The sequence below is a fragment of the Grammomys surdaster genome, unplaced genomic scaffold (genome assembly GCF_004785775.1).
Source record: "Grammomys surdaster isolate TR1022 unplaced genomic scaffold, NIH_TR_1.0 126546, whole genome shotgun sequence".
In the NCBI taxonomy this organism is placed as follows: Eukaryota; Metazoa; Chordata; class Mammalia; order Rodentia; family Muridae; genus Grammomys; species Grammomys surdaster.
In genome coordinates, this window is record NW_021621338.1 from 15329781 (window position 1) to 15349112 (window position 19332).

General features: G+C 39.7%; 1 protein-coding gene across 1 annotated transcript in view; it reads left to right on the top strand.

Annotated features, from left to right (window-relative positions):
- The window catches only part of LOC114614925 (cadherin-related family member 3-like), a 158601-nt gene that overhangs the window by 75555 nt on the left and 63714 nt on the right, over positions 1-19332 (top strand). Inside the window, 1 exon segment of the mRNA XM_028760532.1 lies at positions 6139-6184. Within this exon segment, the coding sequence (XP_028616365.1) occupies positions 6139-6184 (46 nt within the window).

Below are 19332 nucleotides of genomic sequence, written 5' to 3' on the forward strand. Positions count from 1 at the left end.
CTTCCTATGGGTTGCAAACCCCCTCCGCTCCTTCAGTCCTTTCTCTAACTCCAACATTGGGGACCCTATGCTCAGTCCAATGGTTGGTTGCGAGCATCCTCCTCTGTATTTGTCAGGCTCTGGCAGAGCCTCTCAGGAGACAGCTCTATCAGATTCTTGTCAGCAAGCACTTCTTGGCATCTGCAATAGTGTTTGGGTTTGGTGTCTGTATATGTGATGGATCCCCAGGTGGGACAGTCTCTGGATGACCTTTTCTTCAGTCTCTGTTCCACACTTTGTCTCCATATTTCCTCCCTTGAGTATTTTGTTCCCCCTTTTAAGAAGGACTAAAACAACCACACTTTGGGCTTACTTCTTCTTGAGCTTCACGTGGTCTGTGAATTGTATCTTGGGTATTCTGAGCTTTTGGACTAATATCCACTTACCAATGATTGTATACCATGTGTGTTCTTTTGTGACTGGGTTACCTCACTCAGGATGATATTTTCTAATTCCATCCATTTGCCTAAGAATTTCATGAATTTATTGTTTTTAATAGCTGAGTAATACTCCATTGTGTAAATGTAGTACATTTTCTATATCCATTACTCTGTTGAAGGACATCTGGGTTCTTTCCAGCTTCTGGCTACTATAAATAAGGCTGTTATAAACATACTGGAGCATGTGTTCATGTTATATGTTGGAGTATCTTTTGGGTACATGCCTAGTAGTGGTATATCTGGGTCCTCAGGTAGTACTATGCCCAGTTTTCTGAGGAACTACCAGACTGATTTCCACAGTGGTTACACCAACTTGCAATCCCACTAACAATGGAAGAGTGTTCCTCTTTCTCCACATTCTTTCGAGCATCTGCTGTCACCTGAGTTTTTGATCTTAGCCTTTCTAATTGGTGTGAGGTGAAATCTCAGGGTTGTTTTGATTTCCATTTCCCTGATGACTAAGGATGTTGAACATTTCTTTAGGTGCTTCTCAGCCACTTGTGATTCCTTAGTTGAGAAATCTTTATTTAGCTCTGTACCCCATTTTTAATAGGGTTCTCTGGAGTCTAATTTCTTGAGTTCTTTGTATATATTGAATATCAGCCCTCTATCAGATGTAGGATTGGTAAAGATCTGTTTCAATCTATTGGCTGTCATTTTGTCCGATTGACAGTGTCCTTTGCCTTAGAGAAGCTTTGCAATTTTATGAGGTCCCATTTGTTTATTGTTGATCTTAGAGCATAAGCCATTGGTGTCGTGCTCAAAAACTTTTTCCCTGTGCCCATGTGTTTGAGAATCTTCTCCACTTTCTCTTCTATAAGTTTCTGTGTATCTGGTTTTATGTGGAAGTCTTGATCCACTTGTACTTGAGCTTTGTATAAGGAGATAAGAATGGATCGATTTACATTCTTCTACATGCTGACCTCCAGTTGAACCAGCACCATTTCGTGAAAATGCTGTCTTTTTTTCCATTGGATGGTTTTAGCTCCTTTGTCAAAGATCAAGTAACCATAGGTGTGTGCTTCATATCTGGGTCTTCAGTTCTGTTCCATTGATCTACCTGCCTGTCTGCACCAATATCATGCAGTTTTTATCACTATTGCACTGTAATACAGTTTGAGGTCAGGGATGGTGATTTCCCTAGAAGTTCTTTTATTGTTGAGAATAGTTCTCACTATCCTGGATTTTTTGTTATTCCAAATGAATTTGCAAATTGCTATTTCAAACTTTATGAAGAATTGAGCTGGAATTATGATGGGGATTGAATTGAATCTGTAGATTGTTTTTGGCATGGTGGCCATTTGCTATATTAAATTGTGCCATTCCATGAGCATGGGAGATCTTTCCATCTTCTGAGATCTTCTTTGATTTTTTTCTTCAGAGACTTTAAGTTCTAGTCATACAGATCTTTCACTTGCTTGGTTAGAGTCACACCGTGGTATTTTATATTATTTGTGACTATTGTAAAGGGTGTTGTTTCCCTAAGTTCTTTCTCAGCCTCTTTATCCTTTGAGTAGAGGAAGGCTACTGATTTGAGTTAATTTTATATACAGCCACTTTGTTGAAGTTGTTTATCAGGTTTAGGAGTTCTCTGGTGGAATTTTTGGGGTCATTTAAGTATTCTATCATATCATCTGAAAATACTGATAATTGACTTCTTGCTTTCCAATTTGTATCCTTTTGATGTTTTTGTCTAATTACTCTGACTAGAACTTTGAGTACCATATTGAATAGGTAGGGAGAGAGTTGGCAGCCTTGTCTAGTTCCTGACTTTAGTCGGATTCCTTCAGATTTCTCTCTATTTAGTTTGATGTTGGCAACTGGTTTGTTGTATATAGCTTTTACTATGTTTAGGCATGGGCCTTGAATTCCTGATCTTTCCAAGACTTTTAACATGAAGGGGTGTTGAATTCTGTCAAATGCTGTTTCAGCATCCAATGAAATGATCATGTGGTTTTTTTCTTTGAGTTTGTTTATATAGTGGATTACATTGATGGATTTCCGAATATTGAACCATCTCTGCATTCCTGGGATAAAGCCCACTTGATCATGATGGATGATTGTTTTGAAGTGTTCTTGGATTTGGTTTGCTAGAATTTTATTGAGTATATTTTGCATAGATATTTATAAGTGAAAATGGTCTGAAGTTCGATTTCTTTGTTGGGTCTTTGTGTGGTTTAGGTATAAGCATAATTGTGACGTCATAGACCAAATTAGGTAGTATTCCTTCTGTTTCTATTTTGTGGAATAGTTTGAAGAGTATTGGTATTAAGTTTTCTTTGAAGGTCTGATAGAATTCTGAACTAAACCCATCTGGTCCTGGAGTTTTTTTGGTTGGGAGACTTTTAATGAGTACTTCTATTTCTTTAAGGGTTATGTTAGGAAGGGGTTTGCTTATATTGGAAGCAGGCGGGGCTTTTAGGTAATATGTAAATCTTGAGGCAGAAACCTTTTAGTCTCGTGCCATACGTGACCTAGCAAGGGCTGTATGTTAGTTCTCTGGGTTCTGGGGGCGTGGCCGAACACCCAGGATTCCACAGCCCCACACTGTATGACACCTGCCCAGGATCTTCTGGCTTTTATAGTCTTTGGTGAGAAGTCTGGTGTAATTCTGTTAGGTCTGCCTTTCTATGTTGCTGACCTTTTCCCTTTACTGTTTTTAATATTATTTCTTTGTTTTGTGCACTTGGTGTTTTTATTATTATGTGACAGGAGGAATTTCTTTTCTCATATAGTCTACTTGGAGTTCTGTAGGCCTCTTGTATATTCATGGGCATCTCTTTCTTTAGGTTAGAGAAGTTTTCTTCTATAATTTTGTTGAAGATATTTAGTGGTCCTTTAAACCTGGAATCTTTGATCTATTGTATACCTATTGTCTTTAGGTTTGGTCTTCTCGTTGTGTCCTGGATTGCCCGGATGTTTTGGGTTTGAGCTTTTTGCATTTTGCATTTTCTTTGACTGTTGTGTCAATGTTTTCTATAGTATCTTCTGAATCTGAGAGTCTCTCTTCTATCCCTTGTAATCTTTTGGTGATGTTTGCATCTATGACTCCTGATTTTTTCCCTGGGTTTTGCATCTCCAGGGTAGTCTCCCTTTTTGATTTCTTTATTGTTTCTACTTCCATTTTTACATTCTGGATGTTTTTTTTTTTAAATTCCTTCACCAGTTTTGTTGTGTTTTCCTGTAACTCTTTAAAGGATTTTTGTGTTTCCTCTTTAAGGACTTCTACCTGTTTACCTGTGTTCTTCTGTATTGCTTTAAGGGAGTTATTTATGTCCTTCTTAAAATTCTTTATAATCATCATGAGATGTGATTTTAAATCAGAATCTTGCTTTTCTGGTGTGATGGGGTATCCAGGACTTGCTGTAGTGTGAGAACTGTGTTCTGATGATACCAAATAGCCTTGGTTTCTGTTGCTTATGTTCTTGTGGTTGTCTCTTGCCATCTGGTTATCTCTAGTGCTACCTGCCCTTGCTATCTCTTATTGGATCCTGTCCCTCCTGCAATCCTGTTTGTGTCAGAATTCCTCAGAATCCAGCTGTCTCTGTTATCCTGTGATTCTCTGTTCCTATGATCCTGAGATTCTGGGTGTTTCAGAGCTTCTGGGAGTCAGAGCTCCTGGGATCAAGCTGCCTCTAGGATCCTAAAATCCTGTTGTGACCAAGGTCCTGAGATTTTGTTGTGTCAGAGCTCCTGGGAGTCAAACTTTCTCTGGGTGTTGCAGGAGTGGGTAGGGAGCCAGAGTACTGTGTCTTCTATGAGGACAGGTGCAAGCTGGAAGGAACCTGTGCCTCTGGCTGGGTGGGGCTTTGTGCTTCCTGTGGGGGTCCCAGTTATGCTGGATGTTGGGAAAATTGTTGTGGCCTCAGTTGTGATCTTGAGAGTGTCAGAGCTTCAGTGACCCTGGGTGTGTCTGATCTTTTGGGAGGAGAGCTTTCTCTGTGATCCTGCGGTCCTAGGCATGTCAGAGCACCTGTGATTTTATGATCCTAGGTGTTTCAGAGCACCTGGGATTTGGGCTCCCTTTGGGTTTTGTTAAGAGTGAGTGCACAGCCATCACTCTAGGTCTGCTCCAGGTGCATTTTCAAACTGGAAGGAATCTGTGCCACTGATTGGGCAGGGGTTCCTGTTTCCCTGGATCCTGGATGGCCCAGTTACTCCGGGTGTTGGGGCAGATGCTGTGTCCTCCTCATCTGTGATCCTGGGCATGTTAGAGGACCTGAAAATCAAGCTTCCTCTGGGTGTTGTGGGATTCAAGTTAGACTTTTTTAAAAAACTCAAGAAAATAATTATAGGCTCATAAAAATTGTCAAGAGATGTCACCTTTAAGTTTTTGGCTATGTTTTGCTGAAAAATAGAAACAAATCTGTACAGAATTGATGCTTATCTGTCCTAAAGGAGTTGGTTCTCAACTGTTCTAATGCTGTGAGTAGCCCCATTTAATATAGTTCCTCATGTTGTGCTGACCCCCAACCATAAAGTTATTTTGTCGCTACTTCATAACTGTAATTTCCTATTGTTATGAATCATAGTATAAATATATGATATACATATCTGATATTTGTCCCTCAAAGGGGCCTTGACCCAAAAGTTGAGAATCATTGTTCTAAAGGGACTATCTTTCATATGAACAATACATTGTCCAAAGTAAGAAACTAACATTGGAACAATAAAACCAAATAGACTAGAGGCTTCAGACTTCACTGATTTTTGCATGTCCTAAAAATATATGTCTTTATGGAGAATTAATCATCTGGAGAAATTCATGTAAATGCTGAAAGTATCAATTCACAATACTGTCTTTCCACCAAAGGATTCATTGGAAGGTACATGTTTTGTAAAGGCATGTGAAAATCTTGAGCTGCCTCCATTTGCTCTTGGAAAAAAATGCAAGACTTGAGAAGCCATGCCAGCCACTGCCTGAACTACACAACAAATGTTCAATAAACACTTGGTACAAGTTTGTCATAATCTACTTTCTCTATTGTTTCCTTTTCCATAGTCTCTGGGAATGTGTATGCATACAACAGCAGAACAGGTGCAAGAAAATGGAAGACACTTGGGCACCAGGAAGAATCCTTTGGGAGCATATTCTTCCTCTCAGAAGCCAGTCCCTTGGAGGAGTCAACACCCTTGAAAATTCCCCCACAACAATAGTTCCTTTGAGTGATGGCGTTTTTGTGGGTGTTGCTGGCATAGCTGCCTAAATTTAAGTTGTAGACCTGAGTTCAGCTGCTGTATGGATGTTTAAAGCTTTCTAGAATCAACTAGTTTTGGTGGAGGGCAGCAAGAGATGTCATCTTTAAGTCTTTGGCTATGCTTTGTTGTAAACTAGAAACTAAATCTCTATATATCCTGTGCCCTCCTTAGCTCAGCAGGGTATAGCTCCTTTAGATCATCACTGTTCTCCTCACTGATGCAGTCCAGCCCATGCTTGGTAGGACTCCATACTGAATTGGTAAATAAAAGCATTTGAGTATATGAGTACATTTCTTGCTTTTGATTCACGTCACTTATTCCACTGCGACTTACAGAACAGGAATGGGAATCATCTTCAGGAAAGGTAATTTGTTTTGTTTTATTTCATTTCTTGTAGTCATAAAAAATGTAGGATCTTACAGAAGTACAATTGATCTTGCTTTTAATTTTCTTTTTATAGATCTCTGGAGGATGACCACCTGAAGACTTTACTTATTAATGACTTGGTAAGGAGATGTCAGTGTCAACCTTTTCAAAAACTATGCACATAGACAGATTTCTAAGATTCATTTGGGCTTTTTCATGACCTCTAATCTGGAGACCAGGAGACATGAGGGCAGGAGCCCACAAGCACTGTTGAGAAGCGGTATCAACACTCACTTCACATTGAAATTGGCTTGGGATATGTGTACTCCTAATTAATAATAATCAGAGTAAGATACATCCATCAGCAACAGTGAACTAATATTTGAATTTGAAGATATTGGGGACTCAAATGACCACAAATGCCTTAATATTCATCTCTGCTTATACAAGTTCAAGGTTTGGAAGACCTGATCTCCCTACAGCAAATACCTGAAATTAAGCAGGGTTATATCTTACTTATGTATGCTTGAGGGATTGATCTTCAAGAGGCATTATAGCACAGAGGCTATCAATGATGTCCAAGTGTGACAAGTCCTTTTGTCTCGCTGAAGTTCAATATTTTTTTCTTTTAGAAGATGTATGCTTTAAATCACAGCTTTTTCTATCATCTATTTATCAATCTATGTGTCTATCTATGTATCTATGTGTCATCCATTTATCTATTATCTATCTCTCTATCAATTATCTATCTATCTATCTATCTATCTATCTATCTATCTATCTATCTATCATCTATGTGTGTGCTCATGTGTAGGCATAGATGCACATCTTGTATGTGTGCAAATGTGCAGAAACCAGAAGATACTGTCAGGTGTCTTCTCCAATATTTCTCATTTAAAAAGTTTTTTGAAACCATTATTTATCCATTGCTGACCTGAAATTCACTATGTTGGCCTGGCTGAGCTTGAACTCACAGAGATCAGCCAGCTTCTGCTCCCAATTGTGAGGATTAAAGGCAAATGTAACTATGTGTGGTTTTCCACCTTGTTTGTGAGACAGGTCTCTAACTGAACCACGAGATTACTGCTTTGACTGGGCTGATGGACCTCCAATCCCTTGGATCCTCCCGTCTCCATCTCTTAGGCATCGGGATCACAGGCATGCGCTGCTGTGCTCAGTGTTTTACATGGCTACTGGAGATTTTCATATTTGCATGGCAACCTGACCTGTGATCCACACCAGAGCCCTCAGTGCTTCTCTCTGCCTCATACTGAGTTGTGAGAAGAAACAGTATACAGCTCGAAGTCTTCAGGTGGCAGCGCTTCCTAAACTCTAAACCAGAGACACAGGAATACTTGTGGAATAAGGCAGTGGGGTGGTCAGTACACACTTCTGGGATTTATAGGTTGGAACCAGTTGGTAATTAGCTTAACAATGTCTGTGAAAAGATCAGCCTTCTTTTTCCAGATGGCAGTGTAATTCTCCTTCAGGGGAGAGACCAAAAACTGTCTGAGAAAGTGCTCTTCACTCTCCAGCTAGCCTCTCTCAGGATCAATTAGGATTTGATGAATAGAGCCTCCATCTGCTGCCACCTGGGCTTTGAGAGGGAAAACACAAACACTTATAAACTTTCTTTTCAAAGTCTAGCTTGGATCAATTTGTATTGGATGTGCCTGTGCCAAAACAAACTGTTAAGTTGGTGATTGTTATCCACACAAACAGGCTTGTCTCAACTTGTTTGGTAGTTTGGAATTCGGTTGCAGACATGTCAGCAGAAAAGACCTGTAATGGAAACACTTCAAGGAGTCGTTTGGGAAAGAAGAGGGACAGTTGCTGTCAGGGGCAGGCCTTGTGGTGGAATCTTTGTGTCTCTCTCAACTTGCCTCCAAACTACACTCATTTGTGATGTCCTTTTGTTTCCAATGTAATAATATGATTTTATCAGCTTCACGAGGTGCCACTGACACCCCACAAACTGGGTAACTTAAAACAACAACAATGTATGTATCCCTGCACTGTTCTGGAAGTTCAGATACCTGGTTGCTAACAGGCAGATGTTCCTTGGAGTTTCTGGGGAGGAATTGTTCCCATCTCTGCCATTCTTTGAAGGCTGCATCCGTGGATTTTAGGTATCTCTCTAATGCCTGTCAGTTACATAGGACTTTTCCCTTTATGTGTCTGTCAAATTTTCTTCTGCTGTACATTTACCTGTCATTGTTCTGGGTTCATCTTTTATTTTCATTTTGAGTTCATATTTTATTTCAGTTTGCCTTTTCTACTTTACACTGATATAGCATCCGCCTTTGGGTGTGAGCTGGATAACCAGGATGAACGACTATACATTTGCTGGAAGATCATGTTCACTATCCCAGGACTTAGGACGTGAGCATATCATTTTAGAGAGTCAATATTAAGCTAATATGGTAATTGTAAAATACTTCAATATATGTGATTCTTAGTCTTATGCCAGCAAACCCCGTATTTGGAAGGTGAAGCAGAAGGATCACTGTGAGTTTGAGGCCAACCTTGTCTACAGAGTGAGTTCTGGACCATCATAGTCTACAGAGTAAAACTCTATTTCAAAAGGACTGTCACTCATTCACTTATTCAACGTGTGTATGTGATAAAGTAATGTAGTTTTTAAAAGTTTATTCTTCTTTCAGATATTCCATCCTGACCACAGTTTTCACTCCCTCCTTTCTCCCCTCTTCCCCTCCTACTTCTCCATTTTCCTTCAGAAAAGAATAGGCCTCCCAGGCATATCAACCAAACATGGCATATCAAGTTACCATAAGACCAGGTATTTCTCCTCAAATTAAAGGTAGGCTAGGAAACCCAGTAAGAGGAAAAGATCCCAAAAGCAGGCAAAAGAGTCAGAGAGTCTCTGCTCCCACTGTTAAGAGTCCCACAAGTACACCAAGCTATACAATCATATATATATATATATGCCCTAGGTAAGACCCATGCAACCTCCCTGATTGTTGGTTCAGCTTCTCTTTGTCCCTATCAGCCCAGGTTAGTTGATTCTGTGGATTTTCCTGTGCTGGCCTTGACTCCTCCAGCTTCTACAATCCTCCCTCATCCTCTTCTGCAGGACTCCCCAAGCTCTGCCGAATGTTTGGCTGTGGGTCTGCATCTGCTCCCATCAGTTGCTGAATGAAGCCTCTCCAATGATGATTATACTAGGCTCCTCTTTATGAGTATAGCAGAATATCACTGGAATCATTTCATTGATACTTTTTTCCAGTAGAGTTTGGTTCTATCCCCCGTCTCTGAGCTAGCCAGCCCCTGGGTCCTAGTATCAGGGGCAGGTTCCCTCCCATGGCATGGCTCTCAAGTTGGACCAGTCATTGGTTGGACACTCCCACAATTTCTGTTCTTGTTTACCCCAGCATATCTTGCAGGCAGAACAAATTGTAGGTCAAAGATTTTCTGGCTGGATTGGTGTCCCGATTCCTCTGCTGGAATTCTGGTTACAGGAAGTGGCCAGTTCAGGCTCTACTTCAACCATTACTAGGAGTCTTAGCTAGGCTTACCCTTGTAGATAGATTCCTGGGAGTTTCTATTGCACTAGGTTTCTACCTTGACTCTGAAATGTCCCACAATTCTAGTTCTCTCTCCCAGAACTCTTACCCTTCATCCCTGCCCTTCCCTGATCCCTCCTATTCCCATCTGCTCTGAGTCTAACTAGTGATATCTAGTGTATTTCCTTTTCCCAAGGAGATTCATGTGCCCCCTTGAGACCTCCTTGTTACTTAGCATCACTAGGTCTGTGAATTGTAACCTGTTTTTTTTTTTTTTTTTTTACTTTACAGCTAATATCCACTTATAAGTAAGTACATATCATGTTTGTCTTTCTGGGTCTGAGTTATTTCATTCAGGATGATTTTTTTTTCTAGTTCTATCCACTTGCATGCAAATTTCATTATGCCATTGTTTTTAATAGTTGAGTAATACTCCATTGAGTAATTGTACCACATAATCTTTATATTCTTTGGTGGAGAGACATCTACGTTGTTTTTCAGTTTCTGGATATTAAGAATAAAGCTGCTATGAACATAGATGAGCAAGTGTCCCTGTGGTATAGTGGGACATTTTTGGGGATATGCCCAGGAGTACTATAGATGAGTCTTAAGGTAGACCAATTCCCAGTTTTCTGAGGAAGCAACATATTGATTTCCAAAGTGGCTGTACAAGTTTGTACTCCCACCAATAGTGGAGGAGTGTTCTAGTTGCTCTACATCCTCACCAGCAAGAGCAGTCACTTGTGTTTTTGATCTTAGCCATTATGACAGGTGTTAGATGAAATCATTTTGATTTGTATTTTCCCAATGCCTAAGGATGTTGAACACTTCTTTAAATGCTTGGCCATTTGAGATTCCTCTGTTGAGAATTCTGTGTTTAGATTGGGAACCCCATTTAAAAATTGGATTATGTAGTTTGTTGGTGTCTAACTTCTTGAATTCTTTACCTATTTTGGAAATTAACCCTCTGTCAGATGGTGGATTGGTGAAGATCTTGTAGCAGTCTATAGGCTGTCATTTTGTCCTATTGATGCTGTCCTTTGCCTTACAGAAACTTTTCAGTTCCATGAGGTCCCATTTATTAATTGTTGCTCTTAGTGCCTGAGCTATTGGTGTTCTGCTCAAGAAGCTGTTTCCTGTGCCCATGTGTTCAAAGCTATTCCCTACTTTCTCTTCTATTAGATTAAGTGTATCTGGCTTAATATTGAGATCTTTGGATCCACATGGACTTGAGTGTTGTGCAGGGTGATAGATATGGATCTACTTGTATTCTACATGCAGAGATCCAGTTAGTCCAGCAACACTTGTTGAAGATGTTTTCTTTTTTTCCATTTTATAATGTTGGCTTCTTTATTAATAATCAAGTGTCCATAGGTGTGCAGATTTATATCTGGACCTTCAATTCAATTGTATTGATCAACCTGTCTGCTTTTATGTGAATACCGTGTGGTTTTGTTACTATAGCCCTTTAGTAGAGCTTGAAATATGGGCTGGTGGTACCTCAGGATGTTCTTTTATTGTACAAGATTGTTTTAGCTATCTGGGGTTTTCATATGACATTGAGTATAGTTCTTTCAACTTCTATAAAGAATTGTGTTGGAATTTTGATGGAGATTGTGTTTAATCTATAAATTGGTTTTGGTAAGATGGCCATTTTTATGATGTTAATCCTTGCCATCCATGAGCATGAAAGATTATTCCATCTTTCCGTATCTTTTTCAACTTCTTTCTGAAAAGAACTTGAAGTTCTTGTCACACAAGTCCTTCACTTGCTTGGTTAGAGTTACACCAAGACATTTTATGTTATTAGTGGTTGTTGTGAAGGATGTTGGTTCCCTGATTTCTTTCTCAGTCCATTTACTGTTTGTATATAGGAAGGCTACTGATTTCTTTGAGTTAATTTTGTATTCAGCCACTTTGCTATAGGTGTTTATTAGTTGTAGGAGTTCCCTGGTAGAATTTTTGGGGTTGCTTATATATACTATCATGTCATCTACAAATATCGATATTTTGACTTCTTCCTTTCCAATTTGTATCATCTTGATCGCCTTTAATGGTCTTACTGCTCTAGCTAAAACTTTAAATCTATATTGAATAGAAATGGAGACAGTAAACAGCCGTATTGTGTTCCTGATTTTCGACCAATTGCTTTGAGTTTCTCTTCATTTAATTTGATGTTGTCTGTAGGCTTTTTGTAAATTGTCTTTATTATGTTTACGTATGTCCCTTTTATCCTTGATAGCTCCAGGACTTTTAACAAGAAGGGATGTTGGATTTTGTTAAAGGCCTTTTCAGCATTGAATGAGATGATCAAGTGTTTTTTCTTTCAGTTTGTTTATATGGTAGATTACATTGACAGATTTTCATCTCTGGGATGAAGTCTACTTGATCATTGAGGATGATTTTCTGATGTACTCAAGGATTCAGTTTGCAAATATTTTATCGAGTATTTTTGCATCAGTGTTCACAAGGAAAATCGGTCTGTAATTCTTTCTTTGTAGAGTTTTTGTGTGATTTGGGTATCAGGGTGAATGTGGCCTCATAAAATGGATTTGGTGTTGTTCCTTCTGTTTCTATTTTATGGGATAATTTGAGGAATTTTGCCATTAACTCTTCTTTGAAAGTCTGGTAGAATCCTGTGCTAAAATTGTCTGTCCCTGGTGGCTCTTTTTGGTTGGGAGACTTTTAATGACTGCTTCTATTTCTTGAGGGGCTATAGGTCTATTTATATTGTTTATCTGATCTTTTTTAAACAGTATCTATTAATAAAATTGTCCATTTCTTTTAGATTTTCCAATTCTATCTAGTATAAATTTTTGAAGTAATGTTTTTGACCTAGTGATTCTTTGCATTTCTTCCATGTCTGTTTTTATGTCTCCCTTTTTGTTTTTAACTTTGTTAATTTGGATATTCTCTTTCTCTGGCTTTTAGTTAGATTGGATAAGTTGTGCTTGTGGATTTTCTCAAAGAACAAACCTTCTGTTTCATTGATTCTTTGTATTGTTTTTTGCTGTTCCTATTTTATTGATTTCAGCCTTCAGTTTATTATCTGTTGTCTACTCCTCTTTTTTGTTGTCCACTGCTGTGTGTGACAGGCTAGCTAGCCTGGAGTGTTCAGGGGTTCTCTTGTCTCTGCTCCTTATCTTGCTGTAGAAATGCTGAGACTAAGGACATGCTACCATGCCTAACATTATGTGGGTTCTGGGGATTTGAACTCAGATCCTCATACTTCTGCAGCTGATGTTTTCCCCACTGAGCCAACTTCCCAGCCCAAGCATTATTTTCTTTTTAACAATAATCTGTTTCTGAAATTCTGGAGTCTTCTGAGATCTAGTGGTCTTGTTTCAAATTACACAAGCTCAGGACTCATATCCCTCTAGCATTTGGAGTATATTGTTCCTCAATTATATAACCACTGTTGATCTTTCTTTGTCTGCCTCATCCTCACAAATGGATTCTGTGTATTTTCAAAATTTAGTAGCAAAATTTAGTACCTAAATCTTTTCTCCCTCTTCCAATGTTTCAGCTCATTGAATCTTTGCTCCAATGTTATAGACTCCTTTAATGGATCACTAAATTCATAGCTCATCAGTGACACACCCAGCTTCAGCTCAAATGCTGGCTTAAAAAAACGTTTTACAATCATAGTTTTAAAAGAAGTATTGTGTATGTGTGTGCAAACACATGTGGGGAAAAGGAGTATACAGTATATGTGGATCTGAGCCTCTTTGAATCTGTTCATTGAAATTGTTATCTGCCTTTTTAAACAGATCCATGTCAGCAGATACCTGTTCTGAATATTTTGTTTGCTCTTCCTTAGTGCTTCCTTTTGGAGGAGCCTCTTGGACTTCCTATTATTCCTATTATTCTGTCTGCTTTAGGGTTGAGGTGTAGGTGTAGTGGGTCTCTCTGAGGTGAGAAGACAGGTACCCCTATATGAGTTGACTGTTTAGTGAAGCAGACCATTAGCTCTGTTGTGACAGCTGATTTTCCTTTGCTCTTGCAGTTCCAATAGTAAGGAAAGTTGTCCTATACCTTATCTGGTCCTTGACTGTGTTTGGCATCAGGCAGACAGAGAGTCCCTTTGTTACTTCATGTCTAATTCTCTGTTGTGAAGGGAAGGCCCAGGGAACTTCATATCCCAGAGAGGAAATCTATTCACTTTCAAGCTCTAGGGTGTCCTGTGCTGGTCTTTAGGTACTCTTCTAGTTCAAAAGAAAAATTGCCAATTTTTCAATTACTCTATCAGGTCCCTTCCAATGAAACATCTACAACATCTTTGACTCTATTCCACCTGCTGATATACATGTCCAATCACTATCAGCAGAAATGTCTACTAGAATCCAGCTTTGGCGGGTCCTCCTGTAGCCTTCCTTCTTGGGAAGCTCTTGGGAGCTTTAACAGTGCATAGTTAGAACCACTGGCCTTATGCAAAAAAAAAAAAAATAACTAATTCATAGCAGAAAGAAAGGCAAGATGAAATCTTCCTATAGTGCTTTCTGTATTTAAAATTACATACAAAAATAAGTGCAATTAAAATTTGAACTCCCCAAAAATATTTAAAATGGGAGAAGACAACTGCTGTAAATTTTATAAGCTGCATTTGTAGGATCTGGTTGAAAAAGGATTCATAGACTATAGTTTGTTTGAAGATAGGAACTATGAATTGCAGGAAGTTCTGACCTATAGAGACTGGCCCAAGTGAAGGGATTAACACATAAATAACCCTTGACCTGTTTCTAGGTAAATCCTGTTAGGCTGATGTGGGTAAGTTATTTCCCATATAGCATTTCTGTATTAATCTCGTATGTCCTTAATTGCCATGTGGATGAGGCGCTCTCTAATCCCCAGCTGCTTTTTACTTTGCAAAGCAGCCATAATCATTCATATTACTTTACTGAAGCAAAGCAGAAATCCAATTCATAAGATATATCATGTGCTGAAGAATTGAAAGCCACACTTCCACTCCTTGAATCAAGGAAGTCTCCTTGAGTCACATAGTCTCAGGAGCTGATGATAGAGAGGCTCTGGACTGGAGCACATGTGGATGAGCTTGCATTCAGCACTGCTACCTATTACTGCTGACCTGTCATTACCCTGACTCATCTATAATAACCAAATTACCTACAGCTGGAAAAAGTAAAATGATTTCTTTTGGGTTAGAATTACCTAGGAATGTGATTAACAGCATTCATTTGTGAGCTTATCTTTTCTGCTCTCTGTGCTGCTTTAAATAAGAAACCCTGGCAGATTTATTGTCTTCTTGATCTTTCTCTAATATTGCTATCACACACATGACTAGCATGCCAGCCTAGATAACCCTAAAACAAATTTAGTTTGTATTGGTGGGAGTGAAAAGTAGCATTAGTTATACCCATTTGGGTTGGAGAGATAGCACAGTGGTTAAGAGGTCTGGCTGCTCTAAGAGAGGACTGAAGTTCAACTCCCACTACCTACATGGCTCCTAAGAACTTTCAAGGGGTTGTGATGTCTTCTTCTGGCCTCTTCAGGTACTTGCACATCCATGGTGCCCAGATACACATTTGGACACACTCATACAAGTAAAAAGAACTAAAATCTCTAAAAACTTTAAAGATACTCATCTATTTGACTGTAGGCAGGCTTGAGGACATAAACAATCAACTGAGCTCTTCACATCAGTCATCCTTTCAATTTGAAAGAGTTACCATTATTCCATAAAGTGGTTGGCAAATGTGTTTACCCCATAGTGTTTGAAAGCTGTCATCAGTTGCATTCATGTTAATAACAAACAACTGTTTCCACTGTTGCAGCTATTAGCTGTGTGCTTGCCAGCTCCTGAGCCAACACTGGATCCTCAAACACTTCTCTTCTGCATCCCTATTCTCCTTTCCTACACAGACTTGGGGTGTAATCTAAGAAATAACATAAGCTTTGCCCTTACCTGATTTCCAAAGTCGAAACTAGGGAGGCTTAGGGATGAAGGCTTGCTGCAATCGCAAAGCTTCATTCATCATGAACCTTTTCCAATTAGGGCTGTAGACACTGAAGAGTGGGCTGATGGCACACATGAAATTAATTGGGAAAAACCCAAAGCCACTGTGTAAGAAATATCAGTCTGAACTCCTCCATTATTTATTGATTATCAAGCTTCAGGCTTGTCACATGACAGGCCCTTCATAAGTGCATGTGGAACAAAGGAAAGCTATGAATTTCCTCATCAGAGGCTGAAAGGATGATATATGGTTTGAATTTAAAACATCCCCACATACTTATATGCTTGAACACTTGGTCCCCAGGATATGGTGCTGTTTCGGGAGGTTGCAGAACTTTTGATGTGAGAGACCAGTTAGTAGAAGTAAGTCATTGAGAGTGGGACTTTGAGTGTTACAACCTAGCCTGCTTCTGGCTGGAGTTACCTACTTCCTCAAGTCAATAGTCATGTGAGAGTGTTAAAACCTAGCTCACTTCTGACCTGAGCTATTTACTTCCTGGAGTCTGCAGTAATGAGACATGCCATTGCTCTAAGTTCCTGTCTACAGACCAGCCCATTCCAGCCACCACCCCTTCCTTACATTCTATGAAACTGGGATGTAAACTAAACTACCATCAGGTATTTTGTCAGAGTGATGAGAAAAGCAATTGGTAGAGTGTCTGGGATGCTCTTTTTGGACTTAAGACCCAATTAGTTTTCAGTTCTCCCCATGATACTGCAATTATATTTACTTACTTGGCCTATGTTTCTAATGTAGAGTTTGCCAAATGCCTGGTAGAGATGCTCTGCACCTGCTTCATAGCAGACATTACTAACGGATCCTGGCATGCCTTTTCATTGGGAAAGGAAGTACCCATGATACTCATGGAGATGTATAATGTAGAATGCTTTCACAGAGAGGTTTGCTTGTGAGGGCCAAGGAGTATTGGTAGCTGAGAGTCACGGAGGCCAACTTTAGCTGCACTGGAGTCTCCAACTAAAACTCATCCCTTGCTGTGTCCACTTCCTACTCTGGGTAGCTGGGCCTATTGTGCACTGAGCTTGACTGGAGGGAGGGAAGCTTAGCCTTAGTGGGGCCTGAGTGAGTGGATGCAATGCAGGATTTCAATGTGTGATGAGTACTTCAACAATGAACACACTTGGCAATAGTTTTGAGGAACTGGTTCATTTACTCAGGGAGTAGGTGTGGAAAGGGGTATTTCCCTGTCCTTGTGAGGTCATCAGGGTATCTTGGACAAGGTACATGTGACCAGGGTAGGAATGTTGGAAGATGCTTCATGTACATATTCAGGAGCTATAGGTTCAGGGGGAGAAAAACCTTATAATGTCAAACAATTAGTGAAGCCTGATAACTGTCAAGGTTATGAATTCTTACTAGGGTTGATGATGGGGGAGTTGGCTTTATGGCACCAGATTGGGATGGAGGTGGGAGCCAACTCCTGACATCCTCATGTTTGAGGTGTCCAGAGTTGAAGCTCCCTTTACCCTTCCTCTGTAACTCTGGGCCATTATGGTCCCAAAATGCCTTCTCTGGCTCAGTCCTCCTGAGGATAGTCTGAGCCAAGGTGAGACTAGGAGTGGGCATTTGTAAAGACCCAGATGTTCTAGGCTACTCTGAACCAGCTTTTTAGGGAAACACTGGCTCCAGCACTGTCCAGGTTGGTGGAGGCTGTACCAGACTTGCACTGTGTTCACCCCAGCCCTGCCTAATCCTAGCTCTCCTCTTTCTATTCATAGGCATTGATAAACACCTCATACCTCAACCCCCCACTCCAGATGCCTTTAGAAAGCCCAAACTAGTAGTCAATGCTTACAGACTGGAGCTGCCACATAGAACTAGCTTCCTTTCCACGCCATCCAAATGTGGATGCTTGTATTTCATGGTTTAACCAAGAAAAGAGAACATTTAAAGACTGTTTTGGCCTGCTAGCTGTGGAATATACAACCATGTGTCAGTTTGCTGGGTCTATTACATCAATAAAATAAAAAAAGCAGTTTGTCTTCAAAGCTTCTAAAGGATTTCCTCCACTGTCACACAGGGTTTCTAAACCTTGGTGCTATTGACATTGGGCAGAATACACTTGCTTTGTCCTATATATCATCAGACAATTACCAATATTCCTAGCATCTACCTACTACATGCCAACTCTACCCTACGTCTCTAGACCTTGCTAGATGTCTCCCAGAGAGAAAATATATCTACCTAGTTGAGAACCACTAGGTTAAGAGTTCTGCCAGGGGAGGTAGTTTCCAGGAAAATAAAACTAAACTCTCAGAATGTTTTGAAATATTCCTTTCTTCATGGGCCAAAATTCTGGTCCGAGATCTTTTCATGGAAAAGGGAATAATAGCTCCTTGAATTAATCTTCAAACAGATAGAAACTTTGATTATGTTTTGATCACATGTCTCCCAATTCTCCAGGTTGAATTTCTAAGGGTGCTTCTGGCAGCTGTCTGAAATCTCAGGGCCTGGTTTTGCCTGATTGGGTCCTTAAGAAGGGCATCTCAACCCTGCCCCTCCCGGACCCTCCAAATAGGCGGGAGTGTGGTGGCTTCTGCTTTTCTGACTAGGAGAGCTATTCCTCATTCTGGTGAGAGCACTGGGAACTGGTTTTCTCTGTTCAGTACTAATTTGAACTTGAAGGAATCTAAAGTCCTTTACTTACAAGATAAAGAAACAGTGATTTTCTCAGGAACTTTCAAAACCTTAGTATTTACAGTTTGTTGGAATCTTTAGAATCAAATGAGTTAATGCAAGTGTTTGCTGATCTGGTCACTTAAAGTTTTCTTTTGACATCTTATTTTGTTTACTTTTAATTTTTATTACCTTTAGTTATTTGTGTGTGTGTGTGTGTGTGTGTGTGTGTGTGTGTAGGTCAGAGGAAAACTTTTGGGAATTCTATCCTTCCAACAATAGATTTCAGGGATCAGACCTAAGTGTACGCCTTGGAAGCAATGCTTTAATCCACTGAGCTATCTCTCTGCCCTTCTTGAGTAACTTTTCATATAAATAATGCATATCCACTGAAGAACAGTCAAAATAATAGATGCCTGGCTGTGGCAGTGCGTGCTGGTAATCCCAGTACTTGGATTACTTAGATACTTGCTACTGGTAATCCCAGAGGCAAGAGGTTTCTAGTTTAAGACAAGCCTAACCTACATGAGACCCTGTCTCAAAAAAGAAAAGAAAATCAAGGGCTGGGGCTGAGATGTAGCTCAGTTGGAAAAGTACTGTCTAGAACACATGAAGCCCTGGGTATCACAAGATGAAGGGAGAGAACTGACTCCAAAAGTTTTCCTCTGACTTCCACATGTGTGTGTGTGTATGCACATGCAGACACACAAAAGAAGTTCGTGCATAATATACAATGTAAATAAGTTTTAAAACTCTGGACCTGAGGATGTGGTTCAATGGTAGCACATTTGTATAGTTTGTGGAAGGCCCAAGGTTTGACCACTAGCACCTAATAGGAAATAAAAATTAAAAGCAAATAATAACAAAAAGAAAAATGATAAAACAACTAGAACTAGAGAAATTAAAAATTATTTAGGTTATCCTACTTAATGCTAAACATATAGTCAATATTTTGAAAAGTAACTTTTGAAGTTCTCTTCTGTATGTTAAAATCATTATTTGTGATATAAATGGAATCATATTGAGCTAGTTTTCAATTCTATTCCAGTTGGTTGCCTGTGAAAAGTAGAATTAGCAATATTGTTGGGGTTCCCTCTCTCTCTCCTTTTCTCTCTCTCTCTCTCTCTCTCTCTCTCTCTCTCTCTCTCTCTCTCT